Source organism: Dermacentor variabilis, chromosome 4 (assembly GCF_050947875.1).
Source record: "Dermacentor variabilis isolate Ectoservices chromosome 4, ASM5094787v1, whole genome shotgun sequence".
In the NCBI taxonomy this organism is placed as follows: Eukaryota; Metazoa; Arthropoda; class Arachnida; order Ixodida; family Ixodidae; genus Dermacentor; species Dermacentor variabilis.
This window is the reverse complement of record NC_134571.1, coordinates 234,261,141-234,285,937: the sequence shown is the minus strand read 5'-3', so window position 1 is coordinate 234,285,937 and position 24,797 is coordinate 234,261,141. Positions and strand designations below refer to the sequence as shown.

General features: G+C 46.1%; 1 protein-coding gene across 1 annotated transcript in view; it reads right to left on the bottom strand.

The window, feature by feature from the left end:
* LOC142580213 (DNA mismatch repair protein Msh6-like) overlaps positions 1–24,797 on the bottom strand; it is a 745,039-nt gene that overhangs the window by 507,111 nt on the left and 213,131 nt on the right. Inside the window, exons 8-9 of the mRNA XM_075691108.1 lie at positions 22,366–22,453; positions 6,848–6,907 (exon numbers count right to left, since the gene is read on the bottom strand). Of these exons, the coding sequence (XP_075547223.1) occupies positions 6,848–6,907; positions 22,366–22,453 (148 nt within the window). The remainder of the gene's footprint in view (positions 1–6,847; positions 6,908–22,365; positions 22,454–24,797) is intronic.

Here is a 24,797-nt window from a genome sequence, read left to right as displayed (position 1 = left end):
GGCTACTGCTCGGTGCCGCAGTGCCAGACGCATGCAACGGAGCCCGGCGTCAGCCTTATTCACATGTAACCACAGGGCAAGGAGCTGCATGAAGCTTGGCTTGTGAAACTTAGAACCGGCAGACAACCATCGGCTACAACTCGGGTATACAGCAAGCACAGACGCGAGGAACATTTCTGCTACACGCCGGGACTGCGCGATGTTCAGTCAGTAGCAGAAAACGCGCACTGAGACGCTCGCCCGCGCCCGCTGCCCAGCTAATGTCACGACGGTTTGGTCTATGAACTTGTTGATGCTAGATACTGGCAAGTTCACTGGAACGGAAAGGGAGCGGTAAGACGCACATTAAAGAAAGGCATGGCATATGGTCATGTTTGTGTTATTAATTAATGCACCGGATTACAATAATCAAGCAGAGGGAAATCGCACGCTTTGAAGACCGATGAACATACAGTGCGATGCAACTTGAGAAATAATATTGAAATGTCCAAGAATTTAGAAAACAAAAAAAGATTGAATCGTCGCGACGGCACATCACAGTTGCCGTAGCTAGGCATCGAAGTCTCTATAACGGAATTATTTTTTAACAGTTCCGATAGCGTCCACACAACAACGGTTGGTAGTGTGCTGTCAAACGCACACATGCTGCGGCCTAAAGCTCACGGGATGGTGCAAAAAGGCGTTCACAGCGAAAGTAAACCACTGTGCGCAGACATGCATGCCGACGCGCAGTCGGTCGCTGCGAACCCGTGCGATCGCTGGATTGAGGCTCTATTCTGTTATGCCCCATTTGGTTATACAGACAGCCCACTATAAGAAAATACTTCACATAGTTTACTTTCAGCGTTTGCCTACCTTTCACGCTAGAAGCCGGTTTGGGAGACTCCATTGCAGCAACCGCGTGCAGTGGCGTTCACTGTACGTATTCGGTAAAGAGATAGCGTCTAAACGATTCTGTGCTTTCAGTTTGCCCAAGATTATTACATCGACAGTCAAAAATTTCCTTCGTTTTGAGAGTAAGTGCATAAATGTCAAGGAAGGCTGCCGCGTGGTGTTTTTATTGAGCGCCGTAAGCAAAACCTATGAGGAGCACGCCGCGTGATCCCTCATACTATGCAAGGGAGGCACTTCCGACAGATGGTGACTCCGTAACTCCTCGCCGCCAATAGTGCCATTGGTAGGGTACTGCACACTCTTAGTAGGCAATAATCCAAACGTGCCACTGTTTCTTGCAGCAGGCGGCATCTGGCGTCGCCCACTGGCTCGATTTCGTTTCGGTTTCCCGCCACCCTGTTAAAGAACCACGCAATAGGAAAACTAAACACATCTCGGGCTGTCAGAGCATTCGACCGTTAAGTGAGAAAATATTTCAGTTAGCAGGAGCAGGACGCCCACAGCATCACCTTAAAATATATATGCCCTTGCTCTGTCCTGTGCTCTTTACTCACTCGTCCTGTGCTGCGGTGTTCCTGTTTTTATTCTAAAAATATATATGAATTTCTTTTTTTGCAAGCTGGGAGCACTTTTGGGGAATCAGATTTTCAGTTTCGAGCAGTTTGAATATAACTACATAACATAAAAAAAACTGAGAGAAAAGAGAAATATCAAGCGAACATGTATGCTCAATCTCTTGAGGAATTACCCTTTATAAATAGCCAGAAAGAAAATTTTCCAACATGTGACTAGATAATAAATATACAACACATTTGAGTTTAACCTACATTTTTACCTTTGACTATGATTAATTTCGAGCAGACATGCTTTTGTCAAACCGTTCACTCCAAGACAATGTTTGCCAATTGACAGAAAAAGTGAATACATACGTTTTTCTACTAGGACAGTGTAAGCCTGCACACTGCCCTTAGAATTCTTACACCCACTATTTTTGAAACAAGCTCTTGTAGCAGTCAGCGTGCACAATTTATGAGCACATCTGTCCGTGTCTTCCTTTTTTTGTGGTACTGGTCACCTGTGCATGCTCAATTCTATCAGGAAATGAATCTGTACGAACTCCCCCAACTTTCCATTCTACAAGCATCCCTTAAAAATTTTTTTTTAAATTATTTATTTATTTATTTACACAATACTGCAGGCAGCAATGCTGCCCAAGCAGGAGAAGGTTTACAAAAGATGCTTTGTCAACATATTTTCAAATGAAACATAAGAAGTGCATGCAACAACACATTCCGGCAAATGATTCCATTCTTCGCTCGTAAGTGGAAAAAATGATTTCTGAAAGATTTTAGTTTGAGCAAAGCATGACTGAACTACTTTAGAATGAAAAATACGCGACGACCTTTGTGGAGCATGGGTAATATACGTGGCATTTGCTAAACCAGTTTCATTATGATACAACGAGTGAAAAAATTTCAACCTGGCCATTTTGCGCCGCACGTGGAGCGGATCCAGTCCAAGTTGGCCTAACATGCCAGAAACTGATGAAGATGTTTTGTAATCAGAGCAAATAAACCGTGCAGCCAGGCGCTGAATTCGTTCAAGTTTGTCAATTTCCTTTTTAATGAACAGGTCCCACACTATGGAAGTATACTCTAGGATTGGGCGTACGAGGGAACGATAAGCCTGTAGCTTGACAGATGAAGGGGACTTTTTTAGCTTTCTACGTAGAAAGCAAAGTTTTTTGAAAGCTTTGTTGCACATGTTGTTAATATGGGTGTCCCATATAAGGTTGCTTTTAATTGTTATGCCTAAATATTTAACAGAAGTAATTGATTCAAGGTTCCGATTGCCAATGTGGTAAGTATAAAGTAGTGGTTTTCGTTTCAATGTTATTGTCATTGACACTGTTTTGGAAAAATTTATTTGCATTCCTCTATCGTCGCACCAGCCTGCGAGTTTACAAAGACTGTTGTTAAGTGTATCCTGGCATGAGGAACTCCTTACAGTAGAATAAATGACACAATCATCAGCAAACAATTTCACCTTGACATTAGGATCCAAATTTTTAGCAATATCATTTACGTAGATAAGGAACAGCAGGGGTCCCAACACTGACCCCTGTGGTACACCGGATAAAACAGGCAGGCTATTAGATTTCACACTATCGATTTCCACAAATTGAACACGATTCGCCAAATAAGCTTGAATCCAATGTACTATATTTTCAGGTAACCCAAGTGATTTAAGAATTTCAATTAGATTTGCATGTGGCACACGGTCAAATGCCTTTGACAAGTCTAGGAATATAGCGTCAATCTGCAGGCTGTCATCAATGGCACTGGCAAAGTCATGTACAATGGATAACAATTGAGTTGAGGTTGAAAACTTTCTACGAAAGCCATGCTGAAAATCAACAAAAAATTTATTCGCTTCCAAATGGTTAGATATGTGATTAGCGATAATACGCTCCAAGAGCTTACAACATGTGCTTATGAGGGAAATAGGTCTATAATTGTTAGGAGTAAGTTTATCACCAGATTTAAACACTGGTATTACTTTGGCCGTGAGCCAGTCTTTCGGTACAGAGCTCTGTTTAAGAGATGCATTAAAGATAATGTATAGAAATTCAGAAGTTAGTTCTGAGTAGCGTCGAAGTTGTTAGGCAAACCATCGGCCAGGCGATTTTTTTACGTCAATATCAAAGCAACATAGTAAGAATTCCTTCACGACTAATTGAAAGGTCAGGAATTGATTGAGATGTAGATAGCGTATACGACTTATCATGGGTGCTGAGAACTGAAGGTGGAGTGAATGCTTTATAAAATGTCATTGAATTCATTGACGATATCATTAAGATTAGAACTTACGCTGTTGTTTATTCTCAGCTGCTGAACACTACAATTAGAGTCAGACAGGAAACGCCAAAACTTGTCTGGGGAGCTTTTTAGGAATGTAATCATAGTCTGATTATGAAATTTGTCACGGGCGTCGCGAAGCTTGACGAGTAAAGCATCCCTTAAAGAGCGGAGTTCGGTACTCTGAGGAAGCTTATATTTGCATTTGCGCTTTATTCTACGTTTGAGAAGAATTATTTCACGAGTGATCCATGCATTATGACGTTTAGTTTTCTTTCTACGCGTCGGTACGAATTTATCAATACAATACTTAACAACAGAGTTAAACTTGTCCCAGAGAAGCATGACGTCATCACCACATTTGAATTCATCGAGGGAAAGGTGTAACCAATCCAAGACGGATTCGTCATGTGCCGATGAAAAATCTAGAAAGGACTGCGTGATGGGTGTAACTTGGTTGTTTTTTTTTGTATTTCTAAGTCCACATGTACAAGTTTGTGGTCAGCTATACCTTCAGTTAAGACAACAGTAGGGTTGTCCGACAAGCCTGTGATAAAAACAAGATCAAGAATTGATTGGGTGAGTTCTGTGACACGTGTGGGATGTAGTACAACCTGTTTAAGATCATGAAAGAACATAGAATCAAGAAGAACGTGTGCACTGTCAGCATCATGAGAGCCTGAGATTGATAACTGTTCCCAATCAACGCAAGGTAGATTGAAGTCACCGGCCATCAGAAATTTATGATTAGGTCGGAGCATGCGCTCTAGGTAGACAGCAAGGGATTCCACGAATGACACTGTGCATTTGGGAGGCCTGTACACGACACCGACTAAAATAGAAAAATCTCGATATTTAACGTCACACCAAATGCTTTCATGCTGTGGTATGTTTGGAAGCTGGACACAACTTATCTCCCTTTTTGTGATCAAGGCAACACCCCCTCCACGCCCAGTACGGTCATGTCTAATTATTTTGTGGGATGGGGGAATTATTTCGGAGTCATTTATCTCCGGTGTCAACCAAGTTTCTGTGACTGCCAAAATGTGTGGGTCATAGAGGATGAGGATATCTTCTAACTGGGTTGACTTGTTGGCAAGACTTCTTGCATTAAGCAAGATAAAACTGAGCGTCTCTGTTTGCAATCAAGGACCAATTCTATGGAAATTAATTTGAGGTAGCATAACTGGCCGCGAGGTGGCCTCATCCCAAACGTAAACGCTATTGTCTACCCGAAGTCGCTCATAGTCCAGAGAAACTTTGTGGCCTTTAGCTTTAAACTGTTTGCCATGTTGCCATAGTTTAGAACGTTTCTTTAAGGTAGCCACACAAAAGTCGTGGCTAACAGAAATGGTTGAGCCTTTCAGTTTGAATGATGGGTGTAGGACGCGGAATTTCTCATTGTAATCAAAGAAGTTCATTATGACTGGTCTATGTTTATCAGGCCGTTTTTTTCCTATTCTATGCACCCTTTCTACGGTACTGACCGATAATCCCAGCTTTACGCGGATTAGGTCTTCAGTAATTGCGTGCTTTAAAGTGCTCGGATTTTCATGATCAGATTCAGAAAGGCCAAAAACAACTAAATTGCGGCGCCGACTTCTGTCTTCAAAATCGTCCAATTTCTTTTGTTCCGCATTAATCACCTTCTTAAGAGAAGCAACTTCAGATTGCAATTGGCTGATTGCTTCAGTATGCTAAGCGAGCACTTTTAGCGTATCATTTAATTCATTGAAACGGGCGCTCATAGATTTTTCGAGATCGGAATGCGACGTAGCTAGGTTATTAATAGATGCTTGTAAGGATGAGGACATATCGGAAAGAAGAAGCTTAATTTCATCCCTAGAAGCTCCGGGATTTTGCTCAATATCACCAGCAAGCAACAGCAAAAGCACACTCCATGCATCATCAAGTAAAGAAATGCACTGTTGAGGGCACGGCAGGATGATAATACACCTATCATCACTACGAAAGCAACGACAGGAATAATGAGGACGAACCTGTACAAAGAACATAAGGCGGTTCATGGCTGCATCTGCGATGGTCTCGCCGTGCCCTCTGAAGGTGTGCTTGAGTTGCCTGGGTATTTGTACTGTCAGTGGTGGCGCTGTAGGTCGGGGCTGATGAGCAGACTGCGTGACCAAGCCTCGGTTGATATCGGCAGCCACGTGGTCGACAAGAAGGATTCCGTCATCAAGACTGCAAGATGAGTTGACTGATGGTGCGCACAGGATTGAAGCGGTCAGCGTGACCTGTAGAAAGAACATAAGGCGGTTCACGGCTGCATCTGCGATGGTCTTGCCGTGCCCTCTGAAGGTGTGCTTGAGTTGCCCGAGTATTTGTACTGTCAGTGGTGGCGCTGTAGGTCGGGGCTGATGAGCAGACTGCGTGACCAAGCCTCGGTTGATATCGGCAGCCACGTGGTCGACAAGAAGGATTCCGTCATCAAGACTGCAAGATGAGTTGACTGATGGTGCGCACAGGATTGAAGCGGTCAGCGTGACCTGTAGAAAGAACATAAGGCGGTTCACGGCTGCATCTGCGATGGTCTCGCCGTGCCCTCTGAAGGTGTGCTTGAGTTGCCCGAGTATTTGTACTGTCAGTGGTGGCGCTGTAGGTCGGGGCTGATGAGCAGACTGCGTGACCAAGCCTCGGTTAATATCGGCAGCCACGTGGTCGACCAGAAGGATTCCGTCATCAAGACTGCAAGATGAGTTGACTGATGGTGCGCACAGGATTGAAGTGGTCAGTGTGACCTGTACAAAAAACATAAGGCGGCTCACGGCTGCATCTGCGATGGTCTCGCCGTGCCCTCTGTTTCCTGTGGTTGTGTCACAGCCCTGGCCTCTTTTCCAACAGTTAGTGGAATGTCCTTGACTGACAGCATGATTGGAACCACAAAAACAGGAACTGTAAACTGTCAAGCTAGTACCATTCTTTCTTTTTTTTTTTTCATTTCGCGATAGCACACATTGGAAGAGTTGTGCTAATCGGGAGACTCATTTATTGAAGCACACAAGTCCCATGCCACCTATCATTAATGCTTTCCCACCAAATTAAATGCACCAAGGTTGACAAAGGAATGGAAGACTCACCTTGAAAAAGAGGATCACATCAAAATGATTTGCCTTCATCTCCCACCACTGACGCATGGCCTGCAGCAAAATGGTTGAGATAATCAACACAGTATCCAGACCATTACATTTTCTCAATATATACTCGCCATTAAGTTCTACACAGTTTTGTATTCCAGTAAAGCATTTTCACGAACACTTTTTCTCTATTTATTTGTTCCGAGTGCTGCGAGCTAATTTGAAAATGTTGTACCGTGCATGCAATGTTAGGGAACAGGGCTGGAGTAGTCTGGGATACGACTATAAGATTGGAATTTGGGTCTGTTTAGCGCCTTCAGGCAAAAGACTTGAAAATAGAACCCCAAAGCACAACGTCCAGCAAACTTATGAGCAGAAAACAGGGCACATTTATCCATAGAGCACATCAGTGTGCCGTCAAGATAACGCATTTCTTTGGATGACAATGAGATGGATGCTACGCGCTGCTCGCCTGCTTCACTCTTGCCTCAATTATCAACCACATCCACGAATCTTATAACAACAGGAGGAGATAATTTCGAAGGAGATAATCATGTGTAAGATGTGTGTGTCCAATACGAAGTCGATACAAGATCACCTCATAGAACCGTTGCTGCTGACTGCACAACTTCCACTTGCCAATTATGGGTTTAGTAAGATGTAGCTAGTTGCTTAGACAATGGTCCCCTTTGTGCTGTCATTTTTACCTCAAGGCCTTCCGAATCGCACTGATACTATCTTCATATGGAAATGTTGTGTTTGCTATGTCTTTGTATGCTGCCACTGCTCCATTATCCCCTGCTCCATTATCCAGCATCCCAATCTGGCTTGGTACCCAGCAAAACCTAATTGATCTGCCGTATTTGTTTAACGTTACCACATTTAAAATACAGTGGAACCCCGATTATACAACTTTCTCGGGACCGCGAAAAAGCGTCGTAAAATGCAGGTGTCGTAAAATACAAACATAAATTATGCCTATCAAAAGAATGACTTATTTTGCGGGACAGATTTACGAAAAACTTCAATGTAAACTACTAACATACTCTGCAGGGCTTGGAAATCCAAATTACCAAAAAAGTAAATGTGGTAAGAATTATTGCTCCAGTACAGGTACCAATCCTGCTTTATTTAAACCAACCTTTACGGCAGTCCACTGCCCACTGCCGCGATTCCCGCCAGCCGGCGCGAACTTTAAAAAAAAGTCGGTAAGTTTCTTTTGGACCTTGCTTGATCCGTGAACTAAAAGCTTTCGCTCGAATCGGGCAACGTCCAAAAGGAGGTCCTCTGTGGCAGCACGTGAGCAGATGAAGTTCTGGATGCCGTCTATGTGCTCCAGCACCTCGGCGAACATGGTAGGCACAGTCACAGCATCTGTGGCGTCATCATCGTCCTCACCCGATGTCGCAGCGTTGTTGGCACTAGGCAAAGCCTCCTCGATGGCGTCAACCAGCGACACCTCACCGCAGATCGCAACGTTGTCGTCGGCCTTCATGTGCTCGGCGAAGGTCTTGGTGAGGTTTAAACCCCCGAAATCGTTGTCAGCGAAGCCTTCATTGACCTCGAGCGGCAACGAGGTTGTTGCGTCCCCAGCAGAGGAGGCAGTCTCGTTTAAAGCCACACTGCTTGAACGAGTTAGCGATTGTGCTTCACGACACTGCATTCCACGAACTGGCAATAAAATGAATGGCATCGATAACAGTGATCTTTCTTTCCGACTCGCTGCGCTCTATAGCCACCAGCCGACGCTGCACTAACCTCTTCCAATACCCTTGCTTGACGCACTTAATAATGCCGGTACCCAGTGGCTGCAGCCGGATTGTGCAGTTGTGTGGAAAAAAAACCTTTATGTTCCTCAGGTTGAACGTATCGGGTGGGTGGCATGGTGCGTGGTCCACGAAAAGCAATATTTTCCTCACCTTGGCACCCATTTTGTTATCCAGCTGCTGCAAAAAATTGCTGAAGAGCGAAGACGTCATCCACGCCTTTTTGTTGAAGTTGTAGCTGCATGGCAGCATCTTCAAGTTCTTAAAGCACCGTGGCGTTGCAAACTTTCCAACAACGAACACAGGCAGCCTCTCAGAACAGTCTTCGTTAGCACAGAATAGTGCCATCACATGCTCTTTACTACGTTTGCCACCAGGACAGCGGTCACTCTTAAACACAAGGATTTGCTTGGGCTGCTTATGGTGAAAAAAACCGCTCTCATCGGCGTTGAAAACTTTGCAGGACTTGTATGTAGCAATCAGCGACTCCATCCACTCGTTTACCGCCGAAATGTCCACGGACGTACTTTCTCCACAGGAGCAGCTGCACATAATCCTGTTTCGTTTTTTAAAATGATCCAGCCACCCGTTTGATGCCTGAAAGTTGTTAATGCCCAGACGCAATGCCACAGTGTCCACCTTTTTTTTTAGAATGGCGCCATCAACGTTGATCGCAGAGCTCCGTGTTTGATGCAGCCACTTGACGAGAACTTTTTCAAACTTCTTATGCTGTCCTTCTTTTGCCGCTTTCTGCTTGAGCCCGAACTTGTTGGCATTCTGCAATATCACTGCTTTGTTTGCCAGGATCATCTTAAGCGAAGATTCGGGTATCTTAAGGTCCTGGGCAATGCTGGCTTTCGTGGCTCCATGCCGCTTTTCTGCTTCCTTGATAATATTCAGCTTATCGCAGAGCTACAGAACTGTCTGCTTTTGGGACATTGTGAGTGGCGTTGCTTCACACAGCTCAAAACTTCCGCTGAACGCTCGTCGCTAGGATTACGACAAAGAACACTTCCGATAAACCTAGGCCCCTCCGTGCTACCTTGTCGGCGATCTTCTGCTGGGAAACTAGAAGGAGAGGAACGCTTCCCCAACGCAACTAGAGGCGACGCCGCCAAGGAGAGAGGGAGAACGTGAATGTGGAGAAGGAGCTATTTCAGCACAGCAAGCGTCGTGGGCGGCTGCTGGTGGGGGAAATAGAAATGAACAATGAGATGAGGCAGGGGAGAAAGCTATGCCGGAGCGAACCGGTCGAGCGGTGCCAAGCGCTCCGCATGCGGAGAGATGGAGCAAGGAAAGAGACCCGCGGCACTTTTCTTTCGTCCGCCGTTCCGTCCCACGCTTCGCGAGGGTCGTCATATAACGCAGGTCAGGCGTAAAATGGCGTCGGATAACCGGGGTTTTTAATGCATTGCTTCTATGGGGACTTCACCGGATCTGCGCTAATCCATCGTAAAACCCGGGTCGTCGCAGAAGCGGGGTTCCACTGTATCCCCTAACAGGGGTTCACATTCGGATTTCACGTGTAGGGCTTTAAGTATGCTTAATGAATCGGTGTATATGACTGCGTTTTCGTGGTTGTCAGCGATAATCTTTTGAACTACAGTCCATAGTTGCGTAGACTTTGGCTGTGTATACAGAGGCATGCTGTGGTAATCGAATATTGTTTCCCAGTATTTTGTCACAGCCACAACACTTGCATATTCTTTTGCTTAGAGCCATCAATGTGAAATTCCATGTAATTTTGATATTTGTCTTGAAGAGCACAAAAATCTTGTATGATGAGTTCGTGTGGGCTGTCACATTTCTTTAGAGGCAGCAATGCCCAATGAAATAACTGTATGAATAAGCACCATGGAGGTAATTCTTGTAACCTTTAGCAACCTGAAGGAGCTCACGAGGAATTTCATAATCACAACAGTATTTCTCACACCAAAGAAGAAGAGGTCTAATCATGTTCCGTTTATTTGTGTAAAGTAAGCGCGAGTTGCACTGCGTGACGATGATGTAACATATGTTTTGTGGTGAGGACTGGAGTCTGAGTATGTAGGAAAAAAAAGCGCTCTGCACTGCTGTAAAGGACGCTCATTACAGTCAATGTATAAACTATGGACAGGTGATGTTCTGTAAGCACCACTTGCCAGTCGTAGTCCAAGGTTATGAACTGGATCAAGTCGTCAGATGTAAGACTTTCTAGCTGAACCATATGCGGTGCCACCATAGTCTAATAATGTCACATAGTAGTTACGGTGAAGGCAGTATAACTGTGTTTGACGAAACTAGTGTTTTATTGGGCAAACCTGTGCCCTCAAAAGCAAGCTACACTCAAAGAAGAACGATAGCAGCGAGCACAATCGGCGATGGGTGAAAATCTGGACAGCGGATCAAACACGTCGGCTTTTATACCGTGCCCGCGTGTCTTAGAATTTCTACACCATTTGCATCGCATATACATGAAATCAGATTACACAAGGTTCGGTTACAACAGAGAGCGGATAGAACCAGCAATAACATTCGAGAAACTTGCAATACATGCAGATGTGTCCCGTGCTGAGCGATAACATTTTTAGGGGTTTCAACGTGGTCACCGGATAAACAAGTACATGTAAGAATACCCTCTTCTTAAAGAGCATCATCCCGATGCTGCATACAAACTAAAGTGATAAACAAGAACACCTGTATAAGGAAACAATAAAATAATGAAGTTCGTCAGCGGGCGTAAACAGGCTTAGGACGCACCACGTGGACCACTTCAAATCGTATGCAGTGCCGCTGTGATTGCGAAATGCCCACTGGCATGACCTCATAGTCCAGTGGGCAAATACATCGACTGATCTTGTAGGGTACAAAATAAAGAGTCGAAATAGTTTCTTCCATGTAAAGTCGCCATAGATTGTAGTGTCAGCTGTCGGTCCTCTGATGGTTCTTTATGCGCAGGCAGGCGGGCTGCCTGGCTTCCTCGGCGCGCTGGAAATAGACGGCAACGTGGACATTTTCTTCGGCGACGTGTGGCATCATGGCGCCAAGAGTCTTCGTTGGGTTCCTTCCGTAAACCATCTTGAACAACGTGATATGTGTTGTATCTTGCACTGCTATGTTGTAAGCGAAGGTTACGTATGGCAGGACGGCATCCCAAGTCTTGTGTTCGACGTCAACATACATTGTTAGCAGGTGGGTGAGAATCTTGTTCAGCCACTTCGTCAGGTCATTTGCCTGTGGATGGTAGGCAGTCGTCCTAGTTTTCGAACTCCTTAGGGGCCGCGAAAACGTCCAAAAAAATCGGCCAGTTGGAAAAAAATAAATGCATGTCATTTACTGCCCTTAAGGGCTCAAGCCGCCACAGGCACATTCGAAAACACTCTGAAGGCCTGTCGGTACACATATTAGGCATATCAATGCTCATACTGTGACAGGAAATACGGGGTGCACGTGTATATAATTAAGGAACACATACTGTGTCCCGTTTGAAGTGAAGCATACATAGTGTGTACGCTTCACTGCAATATTTTTGCATATGCTTCACCAAGTAACATTTCCGTACGGAGGCGAAGCTGACTTTCGGCAACCGGCATTATGCAACGCATCGTGCTTCCCAATCTTCTAAGTATATCGCGAGGACCGCAAGGGCGGAGTCCGTGCCATTGCTGACAGCAGTGAATTCTTTCAATAAAAAACACGCCACCCAACGGCAAGAAGTTTCATAGCGAACGTCGAAGCAGCTAGGCCTAGCGCTGCCGTTAGGCTGGCAGCGGCTGGCAGCGGATCTGCGTGCGAGAGCGCCGCTTTCAGGGGGCGAGGTAATCAAAATTGCAGCAGTGGTGGCTTTGACTAATGCAGTTTCGGACTTGTGGTCACGGCAAAACATCCGGAAAATATAACGGCGAAGAGTTCTTGCGTCCGAAATTTCAGACGTTCTGATACATTGACTCTATGGTGTATGTGGTAGTGCCGCGAAGCCATCCAAATTATCGGGAATCCGGAAAGTCGGTCGTTGATTGTACACTGGCAGCTCCTCCAACCACCGACAGGGCATCAGAGACTATTCATTACGGTTCCTGTCTTGCTCGAGCCAGCAATACCGCGACTTTCAACCCTTTCAATAAAATTAGAGCTAATTTTCCCTGATAGAGGCACAAATTCCCTGAGTTTTCCCTGAGTTTTTCCAGACTACTTAAAATCCCTGAGAATTCCCTGTTTTCCCGGTTGGCAGACACCCTCTAAATATACATCCAGTTTTCTTGCAGAGTAAATAACTTTCCAGAAATTGAAGAAATTAAGCTTTATTGCATAATTTGCATGGAGGTGAGCTACCTACCAAACTATACATGGCATAATAAATACCGTCGCCGACTGATTTTTCGGACTCCAAAAGTTCGGACATGCTCGATTATTCGGTCTACTTCGCGGCACCGCCATTCTTGCCATAGACCATTTCGCCAGTTGTATAACAACTGGCGAAAGTTCGGACACCTTGCAACCTCTCGTCTGGTTTTTCAGACACTCCTTGAGCCAACTCGATCGAGAGCACCATGCACTGACTCTGACCGGTACATAGTTCGACTTGCTGAACAACATTTTGAACGGAGCTTCCTTGCTGCCCCATGAAGTGGAGCTACTGCAAATCCCTGCTCATCATCATCGTTCCTGCCTGGTTCGTGGCTACAGCAGTTCCGGCATCGGCTTAGTAAGCCATATCAAGACAACCCAGCAGCTGATTTGTTTGTTTCTTCATGCACAACGCTGCGAGTAGGCGACGTTTTTCATTTGTGCGACTGGCGTCAGCGTGACGGCGCAGTAATGTTTGCTTTGTGTGCTGTGTCGAGGTTGCGGCGATTTAAATGCGGCATACGGAAACATTGCGTCAAGTGTCTCATTCTGCCGACAGTGCCTGCGCTGACTGTGCTGGGGAATGCCAGCAGCAAGCTAGGAGGCCTAGGATTTGTCGCCTTCCGATGTGCTTCCTACTGACGCCGAAAATGTTCTGCCAAGAATTGCGATTCCGGATACCATCTCATTTGACAGTTTCGCAGATGCTGACACTGCTGTACTGACACATGCAGAACTTGACGACGGCGAGATCATTCATCAGGTTTCTGCTGCACCGCCGGACGATGGCTCTGAGTCGAAAGATGACGCACTATGTGCTACGCTGCCGTCGCATGCGGAGCGTGTACAAGCAGAGACTGCTTTCAGCTGCCTATAGTGACCGTACAACCCTCTCCAAGATTCAGGCTTATCTGATTGCATGTAAACGCAACAGCGTGCAACGGCACATTCACCATTTTTTCAAGCCTACTGCCGAGCCCTAATAAGTGTGCAGAAATAAAGGGTTTCATGTTTTTTTTTTTTTTTTTAACTATTTTTTCAGACACCTGTTTATTCGGACATTTCCGCAGTCCCCATGAGGCCAAAATAAACGGTTGGCAACTGTATCGACAAAGAAAAATGATGTGGAACTAACAAAGAGTGCAAATAAGCAAGTATGGTGTACCAAGCAATTTTGTATCAAATGAGAAGATTGCAAACTTCAGTGAGAGAAATCCTTCTACAGCCGAACCCACTTATAATGATACCAGTTTTAACAATATTGTTATGGAAGGATGAAAGAAGAGAGAAGAAGAAGATCGGAGACGCTGGCTGCTGCGTGTTCTTGGTGGTCAGCCATCTTAACTACTCTGACTCATCTTGTATATATATTGTAAATATAGCCTTTCTATACTCCCAAGACCCCCGTAACATATTGGTGGAGGTGCTGGGTACCACGGCTAGAAACGGAGCTCTGCAGTGGATGTCACATCACCATTTGCACCATGAATGACGGTGAGCATGTGGGATCAACGTCGTTGCCGCCTCCAATGTCCCCGTCGCCACCTACGTTGCTGTCACCTTCCGTTGTGGTTATGCAACCCAAGGATCCTGGAACTTTCCGCGGGACCGATGGCACAAACATTGAAGAGTGGGTGGCTATGTACGAACGCATGAATGGAATGAATAGATGGGACCCTACGCTTATGCTAGCTAACCTGTTCTACCTACGAGGCACGGCAAAGGTGTGGTACGAAAACCACGAAGAGGAGCTAACCAGTTGGGATCAATGCAAAGAGAAGTTGACAGAGTTGTTTGGCAAACCAGCCGGCCATAAGATTGCCGCAAAGCAGGAACCGGCCTCCCGTGCCCAATCCCCCACGGAGTCCTATGCTTCGTACATCCAGGACGTGCTGGCACTTGGTCGTAAAGCCGATCGCGACATGACAGAAGCTGAAAAGGTCGGGCACGTGCTTAAGGGCGTTGCTGATGATGCTTTTTATCTGCTCATGTGCAAAAGCTGCTCTACGGTTGATGCTATCATTAAAGAGCGCGAACAATTCAAGCAGGCTAAAAGCTGACACATCCTGCACCCATTCACCAGACTTACCACCATACTACGCAACGTTGACATGTGAAGCTCAACCTGCACAGCACCATACGTCATCAGAGGACGTGGTGAGAATCGTTCGACGTGAACTGGATGCAATGGCGCACGCAGTTCTCTGTATGGTAGCCCTGATGCTACCACTTTTCCGTTCCTCTCGTACAAGCTATCGTTTGCCAGGAACTTCAAAACATTGGTTTACATTTTGTCTGTGCTGTTGCCAATCCCAGAGCTAACAAACGCTCTTCTACTATTTTTGCTCTACCCCGACGCATCTCTCCTCGTTACCGCAACCCGACTGAGTGGAGAACTGCGGATGACCAGCCAATATGTTTCACCTGTCGCCGCATTGGTCATGTCGCCCAATATTGTCACAACTCGCGGTCCTCAACACCTCGCACACCGACCAATCTGAGCTGTTTTGATGGAAACGCCTGCAATGTTTTGCCTACTGCCAAGTCTAACTGTGTTGACAACTCTGCTAGGAACACGTGGTACAGTCGCCCACCATTGCCGTGCAGACACCGGTCTTGTTCACCGCAAACACCTCGTCCATCTTCCCGTTCGCCGCAGCCACGTCACCTTTCGTCCCCTGTGGCTTTTGGCCGCACCCTTTCGGAAAACTAAGAAATGCAGCCCTCAGAGGTGGTGCTGCATTGCCTACTACTGCAGCAAATCCTCTGTCTGTGCCCGCAAGGAGAAGTGTAACAGACGTTAAAACAGACGGCGTACCTGTCCAAGCACTGGTCAACACTGGAGCCCACATGTCTGTGATGAGTGCTAGCCTACGTAGACGTTTGAAAAAGGTCCTCATCCCAGCAGCTGCCCAAGTGCTTTGTGTGGCCGACGGCGGCGTGCTGGTTGCTCATGGAAGGTGTACTGCACATTTAAGTATAGCCAGCCGCCCTACTTCTGTTCTCTTTGCTGTGATCGACAACTGCCCTCCCGACGTTATCCTTGGATGGGACTTTTTATCAACTCATTCTGCTCTCATCGACTGCGCAACCGGCGCTGTTCAAATAGAACTGCCTCAACTCGCCAATGCTCCGAGCACTGTCCCACCGCACTTGTGCTCACTTCATGATGCATGTCTCCAACGATCACCGCGACTGAGACGCCATGCTAGCCTGCGTCACATTCGCGTATAACTCGTCCTGACATGACACCGCAGGATATTCACCCTTTCATCTCTTGTATGGTCGCGACCCCACATTGGTTTGACATTTTCCCTTCTGTGCCACGTGTTGCAACTGAGTACGCTCGTGAAGTTATCGATCGCGCTCACATGGCATGTCAAGTCGCCCAATCTCGTTTATTAGCCTCACAGCATACATAAAAAGAGCATTATGACCGGTGCCATCGCAATGTTAAGTTCACACCAGGTGCTTGGGTGCTACTTTGGTCACCATGTCGTCAGGTTGGCCTCTTCCAGAATCTTCTCTCTCACTATACAGGGCCTTATCAAGTCCTATGCCAAGTTAACGTTGCAAATTACGAGATTTCATGGCTACAGTTCGATGCATCCTCAGCCTGTTGACGTTGTGAACGTTTCGTGGCTGAAGCCATTTTTCGCTCGCAATTCTTTGCCTACCGTGCGCTGAGACGGTGCTTCACCACCCAGCGGTCCTGTTACGGAAGGATGAATGAAGAGAGCGGAAGAAGATCGAAGACGCTGGCTACTGCATGTTGTTGGTGGTCAGCCATCTTAACTAGTCTGACTCATCCTGTATATATATTGTAAATATAGTCTTTCTATACTCCCAACATCCCCGTAACATATACAGTCAACGACCGATTTTTCGGACCCCCTAGGGAACGTAAAAACGTCCGAAAATTCAGGCAGTCCGAAAAAATGAATGCATGCAAAAAAATGCACCCTTTTTCTTTTTTTCTCAGATCTAGAGGTAAAGGGTGAAGTAACAGGCTTCCAAAACCCTGCCACAGCATCAGTGAAGTGGCTATAAAAAGAGGCGTTCAAAAACTCTGTATGCAGCCGACTGCCGGTTTATTATGTACATGTGCATCGTCGGGCAGCCGGTGTTATTGCTGCAATGGCTTGAAGAACTTGTTGATTGTTGTTCTGAGGGCGTTCCGGTTGCATGCGATCATATTCACCTCGATCTGAGCAAGGGTCATGTCAGCACTGTACACAGATGAAAGAGTCAACAGTGCTCGCGTCAACTCGGCGCTTGTAGGTGGCGCAGGCATTGGCTCCTCATTTTCAACATCGGAGTCTTCTGAATCCCCCACAACCTGACGGATTATTTCCTCATCAGTCAGTTCTGCACGGAAGTCGAGCTCGTAGTCAGCGTCAACAAACTGTTCAAAAGTTATTTCCGTGGGTATGGAAACCCCAGCAGAGCGGAGGTCGTTGATCACGTCGTCCGACGGTACTGCTTTCCGCGCTTCGCTGCCATCGGCGAGGACGACGAAGACGGAGTGGGCGCCATCGAACGCAAGCGAAATCCTCAAGTTGCGAACAGTGGAGTTCGCTGACGAGCGTCGAAGCACCTAGGCCTAGCGTCGCAGAGCACACTTGAAACAACAGCACAACCACATACCATGCTAGCCAAAACGTGGCCTGCGCAAACAAACAAAAAAAATGGCGCCGCTCTGGAAACTCCGCCGGAGGCGGAAGTGCGGCGATGAACATAGCCAGCGTGGCCAGACCAAATCGGTGTGTGACGGCTAGATTCGGCTAGTTGTGGTTCAAAGTGGTGATATGCTTCGGCTGCAAGTGGATTTCCTTTGCAAGGGCGCTGCACGAGGAGCCAAAAGACCTTCCGTCCGTCAAAAAGTCCGGAAAATTGGACGGCGGGGGGTTCGAGCGTCCGAAACTTCAGATGTCCTTATACATTGATTCTATGGGGCTCGTGGCGGTGCCGCGAAGATGTCCGAAATATCGGGCATGTCCGAAAATTCAGTCATTGACTGTATCGGTTATAACAATGAGAAGCTGCTGCACCTTCAACTTTTGTGTGTTTTGCATGGTAAAATAACCTATTTACTAGAATGCCCAGGTGCCACATTATCGGTTATAACGATGAAGTCTGGCTGCTTGCTGTCTAAAACAAAAGGTAGTGAAACAGTGAAACGCAAAATTCTAGAAAAGAAAAAAAGAAAACGAGAAATTCGAGCCGCTGCACAATGGCCCGCTGCTCGAACGGCTGCAGAGTGCTCATTTTCCAGCCTTCTCCGCGTGCCTCTCTCCCATCGCCCTTCCATCGCTCCGAACACGAATCGGCTGCGCCCGTATCTTTATGCCGCACCACCCTCCGAAACATGAATGGAGCACGCCAACTGCTCTTCTTGCATCTTGCTCGCTGGCTCCTCATTCAGCGCAGTTCTGCATACAGCGTAATCATCCGTGTTCGTCTTTTGCGTCGAAATCGTTCCTGGCCATGTGGTTTCTCAGCGTCTTTTGACTCGCCACCAAAACGGAAGATGACTGAACCGCCCGCTAATAATCGGAAATGCACGATGTTGCCAGTGCAAAGAAAGTGCACAGCTATAGATTTGGAAACTAAGTACTAAGTGCTTCTAACCGATGAGGCGATCGTCGCGAATGTGCTTGCATTGGATAGCGACGGTGGCAACAGCAGCGAGGGCGTGGTAGGGCAGGCTGCCTCAACATTATCCTCACAGGAGGCCCGGCAGATGATTCAGTCCCTCCAGGGCTTCAATTTCGCGAGGAATCTTCCGCTGCACTACGTGGAGCACCTTGACACCTTGGAGAAGGATGCCGGCAAGGCTGGTGGACATAGGGTTTTCTCGTGAAATGCAGTGTGACAAAGAAGGGTAAAAAGAAAGGCACCGACTAGTGATAGAATACAAGAAAAGACGTTTCGGCTCCCCTGACGGGAGCCTTGTTGACAATGAAATCAAGGATGTGCGATACAATGTTTATATGGCTTTAAAATAAGAGGTAGGCAGTGCGTGTAGACGGGGGGAGGGTTCTGTCATTCCGGTTAAGGGTGCTATCTGTCATTTGGATTAGGAGGGATTCCAAGTGGTGTCTTGAAGTAGCCACATGCCAAGAGATTTTGGTGCACTTCTTGTAGGTCAGCAGCCCGGTGTTGTGAATATACACTTGGTTCCGCTGACAAGAGAGGCTTTTCGCTTATTATGCCATGCTTTGCAAATGGTGTTTGTCAAATCCTCGATGACATCGATAAGCAGCCTTTGTGTCATCGGAGAACACTTCTAAGCTGTTGCTGCTTACTCATGGGGTGACTTGGATTTGTGTCGAAGTCTGATTCGGGAACTATGGTCATCGAGGTAGGTGCTGCAGAATCCGTGAGGACAAACGCATTGCTGGTTTTCAGATTTTCCTTGATGTAAGCGATCGTCGTGCCCTTGTTGATGTGCTTGAACTCCTGGCTGAAGTTCATCAGCAACACTTTGGTTTTTCCTCCGTGCAGTCGAGCGATCCCTCTTGCGACGCAAATTTCACGGTCGAGCAGTAGACTTTAGTCACCCTCAATGACGCCTTCTACATCTGCAGGTGTTTCGGTGCCGACGGAAATGACAATGCTGGAGCGGCGCGGGTTACTGAGTTGATTTTCGACCAGACTCAAGGCATGGTGACTATGAGACCTTTCCAGCGGTAGCACTTTATCTTTGGATAGCGTTATCAACTTCAGGTCAATGACTGCTCTGTGTTGGTTCAGGAAGTCCATGCCGAGAATTACGTCTCGTGAACACTGTCGAAGGATAATGAAGGTGACAGGGTAGGTGCGGTCACCAATGTAATTTTGGCCGTGCAGATTCCAGTCGGTGTTATCAGGTGTCCTCCAGCTGTCCGGATTTGAGGGCCTTCCCATGCAGTGTCAGCTTTCTTCAACTGGGCAGCAAGAGGTCCACTCATCAAGGAGTAGTCAGCTAATGTGTCCACTAAGGTGGTGACTGCGTGGCCGTCGAGAAGCACGTCGAGGTCGGTGATTCTTTGTCGTGTGTTACAGTTAGGTCTTGGAGTCTGATCACGGCTGCGTCACACTGACCTGTGGCTGGGACGTGGCGTCGTCAGGTCGTCTTTCATCAGCGCATTCTTTGCTTTCACACTTCGTCAGGATGGCGGAGTCTTGTAATATGTCGTCAAAACAGGATTTTCAGTGTCTTTGGCGGCAGTGAAGGATCTTCATCAATTCAACGAATAGCAACCGCACCTCCATTGGTTGCTGCTTTTAGTTTTCTGAATATGGGCTCACAGACCAGCCCTGGGCTAGACCAGTGTATGGTTGTCGTTGCGGCGACAGGTAGTGGCCTGATGACGGCAAGTGGGACGGTCGTTGAGAACTTCACTGAGTGGCAGCGAGGTAGTCGGCAATGTCACAAGGGCACTCCCCTAGCTGTGGACGCAGGGCGTTGACGACCAATCCTCAAAGTCCCAAGTCACGGTATGGGCATCGGCGGTACACATGGCCAGCTTCTCCACAGTGGTAGCAGAGCAGGCGGTGGTCGGGCGCACGTCATATGTCTGTCTTCCTCGCTGCGCTTCGCTGGCCGACAAGTGGGCGGGGTGGCAGCAGCAATGATGGTGGTGGGGGCCCTGTTGTGGATGCATAGGGGAAGTCTGGCGGCAGGCAACGACGGCATAGGTCATCGCTTCTGGCTGATGCTGGTGCGATTGGGGGAAATGTCCTCTCAAACGACGTTGCCAATGGATGCTACTTGAGGCTGCAATCTTGGGAACATCCTCTGAAGCCCCTTTTACACGACTGCTCTGATGGTCTCACGCAGATCGTCGGTGCCCACTGGTTGAACTTCGGCGCAGTTTGTTGGGAGCGTGCGTCGGTTGGACTGCCTGTTCCTAATTTCGGGCACTTTCTTGATGGCTGTAGCCTCAGAAGCAAATTCAGCAACTGTCTTGGGCGGGTTGCGTATCAATCCGGCAAAGAGCTCTTGCTCGACACCCCTTATCAAGAAGCGAACTTTTTTCTCTTCTGACATATCGGGATCGGCATGTCTAAACAGGCAAGACATCTCCTCCGTGAAGATTGCGATGCTCTCGTTCGGGAAGGTGCACTCAGGCTTCTCGCAGAGCTTCGGCCTTTTCTTTGCACACGACACTGGTAAAGGTCTGCAAGAAGTCATTGTAGAACAGGTCCCATGATGTCAGGGTCGATTCTCAGTTTTCGAACTACATTCTGGCAGCGTCTTCTAAGGCGAAGTATACATGCCACAGCTTATCGTAAAAGTTCCAGCGTTGAATGTGGCGATTCTTTCACAAGTCCCCAGGCAGGTTTCTGGATCTTCAGTCAAGATGGAAGGTTGGTGGGTCCCGAGGTTGTTGCAGCAGAATGGGTGATGCTGGGGAAGCCATTGTGTTTGTTGACTTGGGCTTGATCCCTCTGGTCTTTCCAGGAAGACGTCCGTATTCCGGTAGCAGTCCTTGCTGTTTATGACTAGCTCGCTGGTCCTTGGCGACATTGGTGTTCTCCTCGCATTTTGGGCTTGGATCGCGGCTTTGCGGGGGCACTTGGTACAGGAACACACTAGCACCTACACCAGATGTCACGTAGTAGCGACGGTGATAAGGCAGGAAAACTGTGATTGATGAAACTAGCGTTATATTGGGCGAACCTGTGTCCTCAAAAGCGGGCTGCACTCAAAGAATCATAGCAGCAAACACAGTCGGCGGTCAGCGAAAATTTGATCAACGGATCAAGCAAGTCTGCTTCTATACATCAGCCATCAAAGGTTTCAGAGTAATCGCTGGTGCCCGCATGTCCGGAAAGTTCTACACCACTCGCATCACGCATAAAAAAAAATTAATTATGGGGTTTTACGTGCCAAAACCACTTTCTGATTATGAGGCACGCCGTAGTGGAGGACTCCGAAAATTTTGACCACCCGGGGTTCTTTAATGTGCACCTAAATCTAAGTACAGTACACGGATGTTTTCGCATTTCGCCCCCATCGAAATGCGGCCGCCGTGGCCGGCATTCGATCCCACGACCTCATGCTCAGCAGCCGAACACCATAACCACTGAGCAACCACGGCGGGTTCACATCACACATACATGAAATCAGATTACACAAGGTTCGGTGACGACAGCAGATGGAACCATCGATAACATTAAAGAAACTTCCAGTGCATGCAGGCGCGTCCTGCACTGTGCGATAACACTTGTTAGGCAGCGAAACGTGGTCGCCCAATAAAGATAAACAAGTACATATCAATATACTTTCGAAGGCCAAAATATATTTTACCTAAAAATTTTAGCTATATAGGATAAAAATTGAACAGAAGTTTTAGAATATGTGACCGCCCTTAAGGACAGCCCGCTCTCAGCAATGACACCCACTGAAGCACCACAGCTCTTGAACAAAATGCTCCCTACCGGTGTCAGTTTGTCCTTGACAGCTTCTGGGACATGCAGCGTGTGCGGATTGAACTCCGGGTGGGTAGCCAAGCGGCCAGCAGCATCCCTGCGAGTCAAGGGCAGTCCGAGCATGCATCAAATAAAGCCTCATATGCAACTGTGGTCCAAAGCTAAATCCTCCAATAAAAAAAAAAAAAAAAATTCCAGCTACATTTCCATCCACGATTACATTAAAATTAGTTGTAGATTTCAATAGTAGATTTCAAACAAAATGACAAACAAAATAAAATAAAGTATTGCATATTGAATTGGATTACCAAATATCAGAAAATTTACCCCAAAATTTAATCCTTACAGATTTTGTGCAATTGAATTGTATTGATTTGAATTTAGTTTTAGGTGACAAAATCACGATTTAATTAGGAGGCATGCCGTAACTGGGGACTCCGGGTTAATTATGACCACCAGGGGATCTTTAACGTGCCCCCCAATGCATGGGACACAGGCATTTGTGAATTTCGCCCCTATCGAAATGCGACTGCCGAGGCTGGGATTCGAACAAATCAAATCAAAATTTTATTTCATCTCTGAAAAAAGAAAGAAAGAGGGTGGCGGGAAAAAGTTGCATTACTGCAGCTTGACTAAGCCTGGCCCCCTATGGTACAATTCGACAGTGTGCAGCACTAATATAGCTACATAACAACATAAGTCTAGGCACTTTACAGGAAAGGCGAAGAAAGAAAGAAATGATAACATGGACGTGCAGGCAGTAAACTGATTCTTTTTTTTTTTTGTGCAGAACAAAAAAAGATGAAGAGAGGTACATGTATACGAAATAATTTCAGAAAATAAGCTGTGACAATGCAGCTAAAAAGAAAATGACAACAAAATTGAATACATCAGACGCATCAAACTTTATATACATAGACGACATACGCATACGTGCATACATACATATATACATACACTAATACTAATATGTACTAATACCAATATACATACTAATATGTATACAATAATCAAATACAAGTACAGGAATCACACAGCAGGATTTTGCGAAAGAAAATAAGTGAAAAAAGAAAGAGGACACATAGTATCCGGGTTTAATCCACTTGTAGTTATGGTGTTCAGTAGATCAGCAATGCGGTAGGATACAGGTTGCTGTCCGTAATTAGTACAACAAACGCTTGTTAACCAAATGTCGGCATGCGTCATGTTATAGGGAATTTCGCGACAATTCAGGTTAAACAAATTTACATAATCAACATTTCCCCTTCTCAACATTGTTCTGTACATGAATGCTAGACAAAATTAGTAAATGAATTCAACCGGCATTATTTTGTATTCGTAAAAATATTTAGACATGTGTTCTTTGGAGGAAAGATTAGCTACAGCACGAATTGCTCGTTTTTGACATCATTTTAGTTTAGCAATGTTTTGTTTTGATGTTGTTGCCCAGACTAGGTGACAATAATTTAGTGTAGAAAGAAAAAGTGAGTTATATACAGTTCGTTTCACAGTGGTAGGCAAGAGATGTTGGTGTCTATGTAACAATCCCGTTATTCTGTTTAGCTTTCCGCAAAGAGATTCCACGTTTGCTCCAAAGCAGATTTTCTGAAAATATAACTCCTATAGTGTTTGAACGTCGCTTGAAATGTTAATTTCTTCACTTTCTAAATACAACCTCTCTTCAAGATTTAGGACCTTATGCTTTGGTCGAAACATGATCACTTGCGTTTTTTTTTAGCAGTAATTCTTGAATAGTTTCTATCACACCAGTTTGTGATATCCTGGAGCACAATGTTTGCATAACTGACAAGTGTCCGGATTTGTGCCCCTGAAAAAAATGGTGGTATCGTCTGCATAGCCTATCCATTTGATTTTTTTCAGCGGTCGAAAAAAGATCATTCATTTAAACAATGAAAAGAAGTGGTCCGAGAATGCTCCTTTGTGGCACACCATGTGGAATAGGTTTTATTTTTGAGTTTGAATGATTGTGGCAAACGTACCGAGACCGATTTTGCAGATACAAAGACAAAAACTCGTTTGCGTGTCCACGTACTCCGTGTTGTTCAAGCTCAGCTAAAAGTGTAATATGATGAACAGTATCAGATGCTTTTGTGAAATCTAAATATACACCCAAGACCAGTTCTTTTGCATCAAATGCCGTAGCTATAAATTATTTTTGTGTTAGTAAAGCCAATTCCGTTGATTTGCATTTGAGAAAACCATACTGTGATATCGAGATGAGGGTGTGTTTCTTAAGAAACCATACGACTGATTGTGTAGGATTTTTTCTAAGCCCTTCGGAAAGACAGGTAAAATGGAAATTGACCTAAAATTATTTGGGTTGTTTTTATTTCCACCTTTGTGGATTGCTACCACTTTTGCAATCTGCATTTCCTTCGGAAAGCAGCTCTTTTCTAAGCATAAATTGTAGATCTCAACTA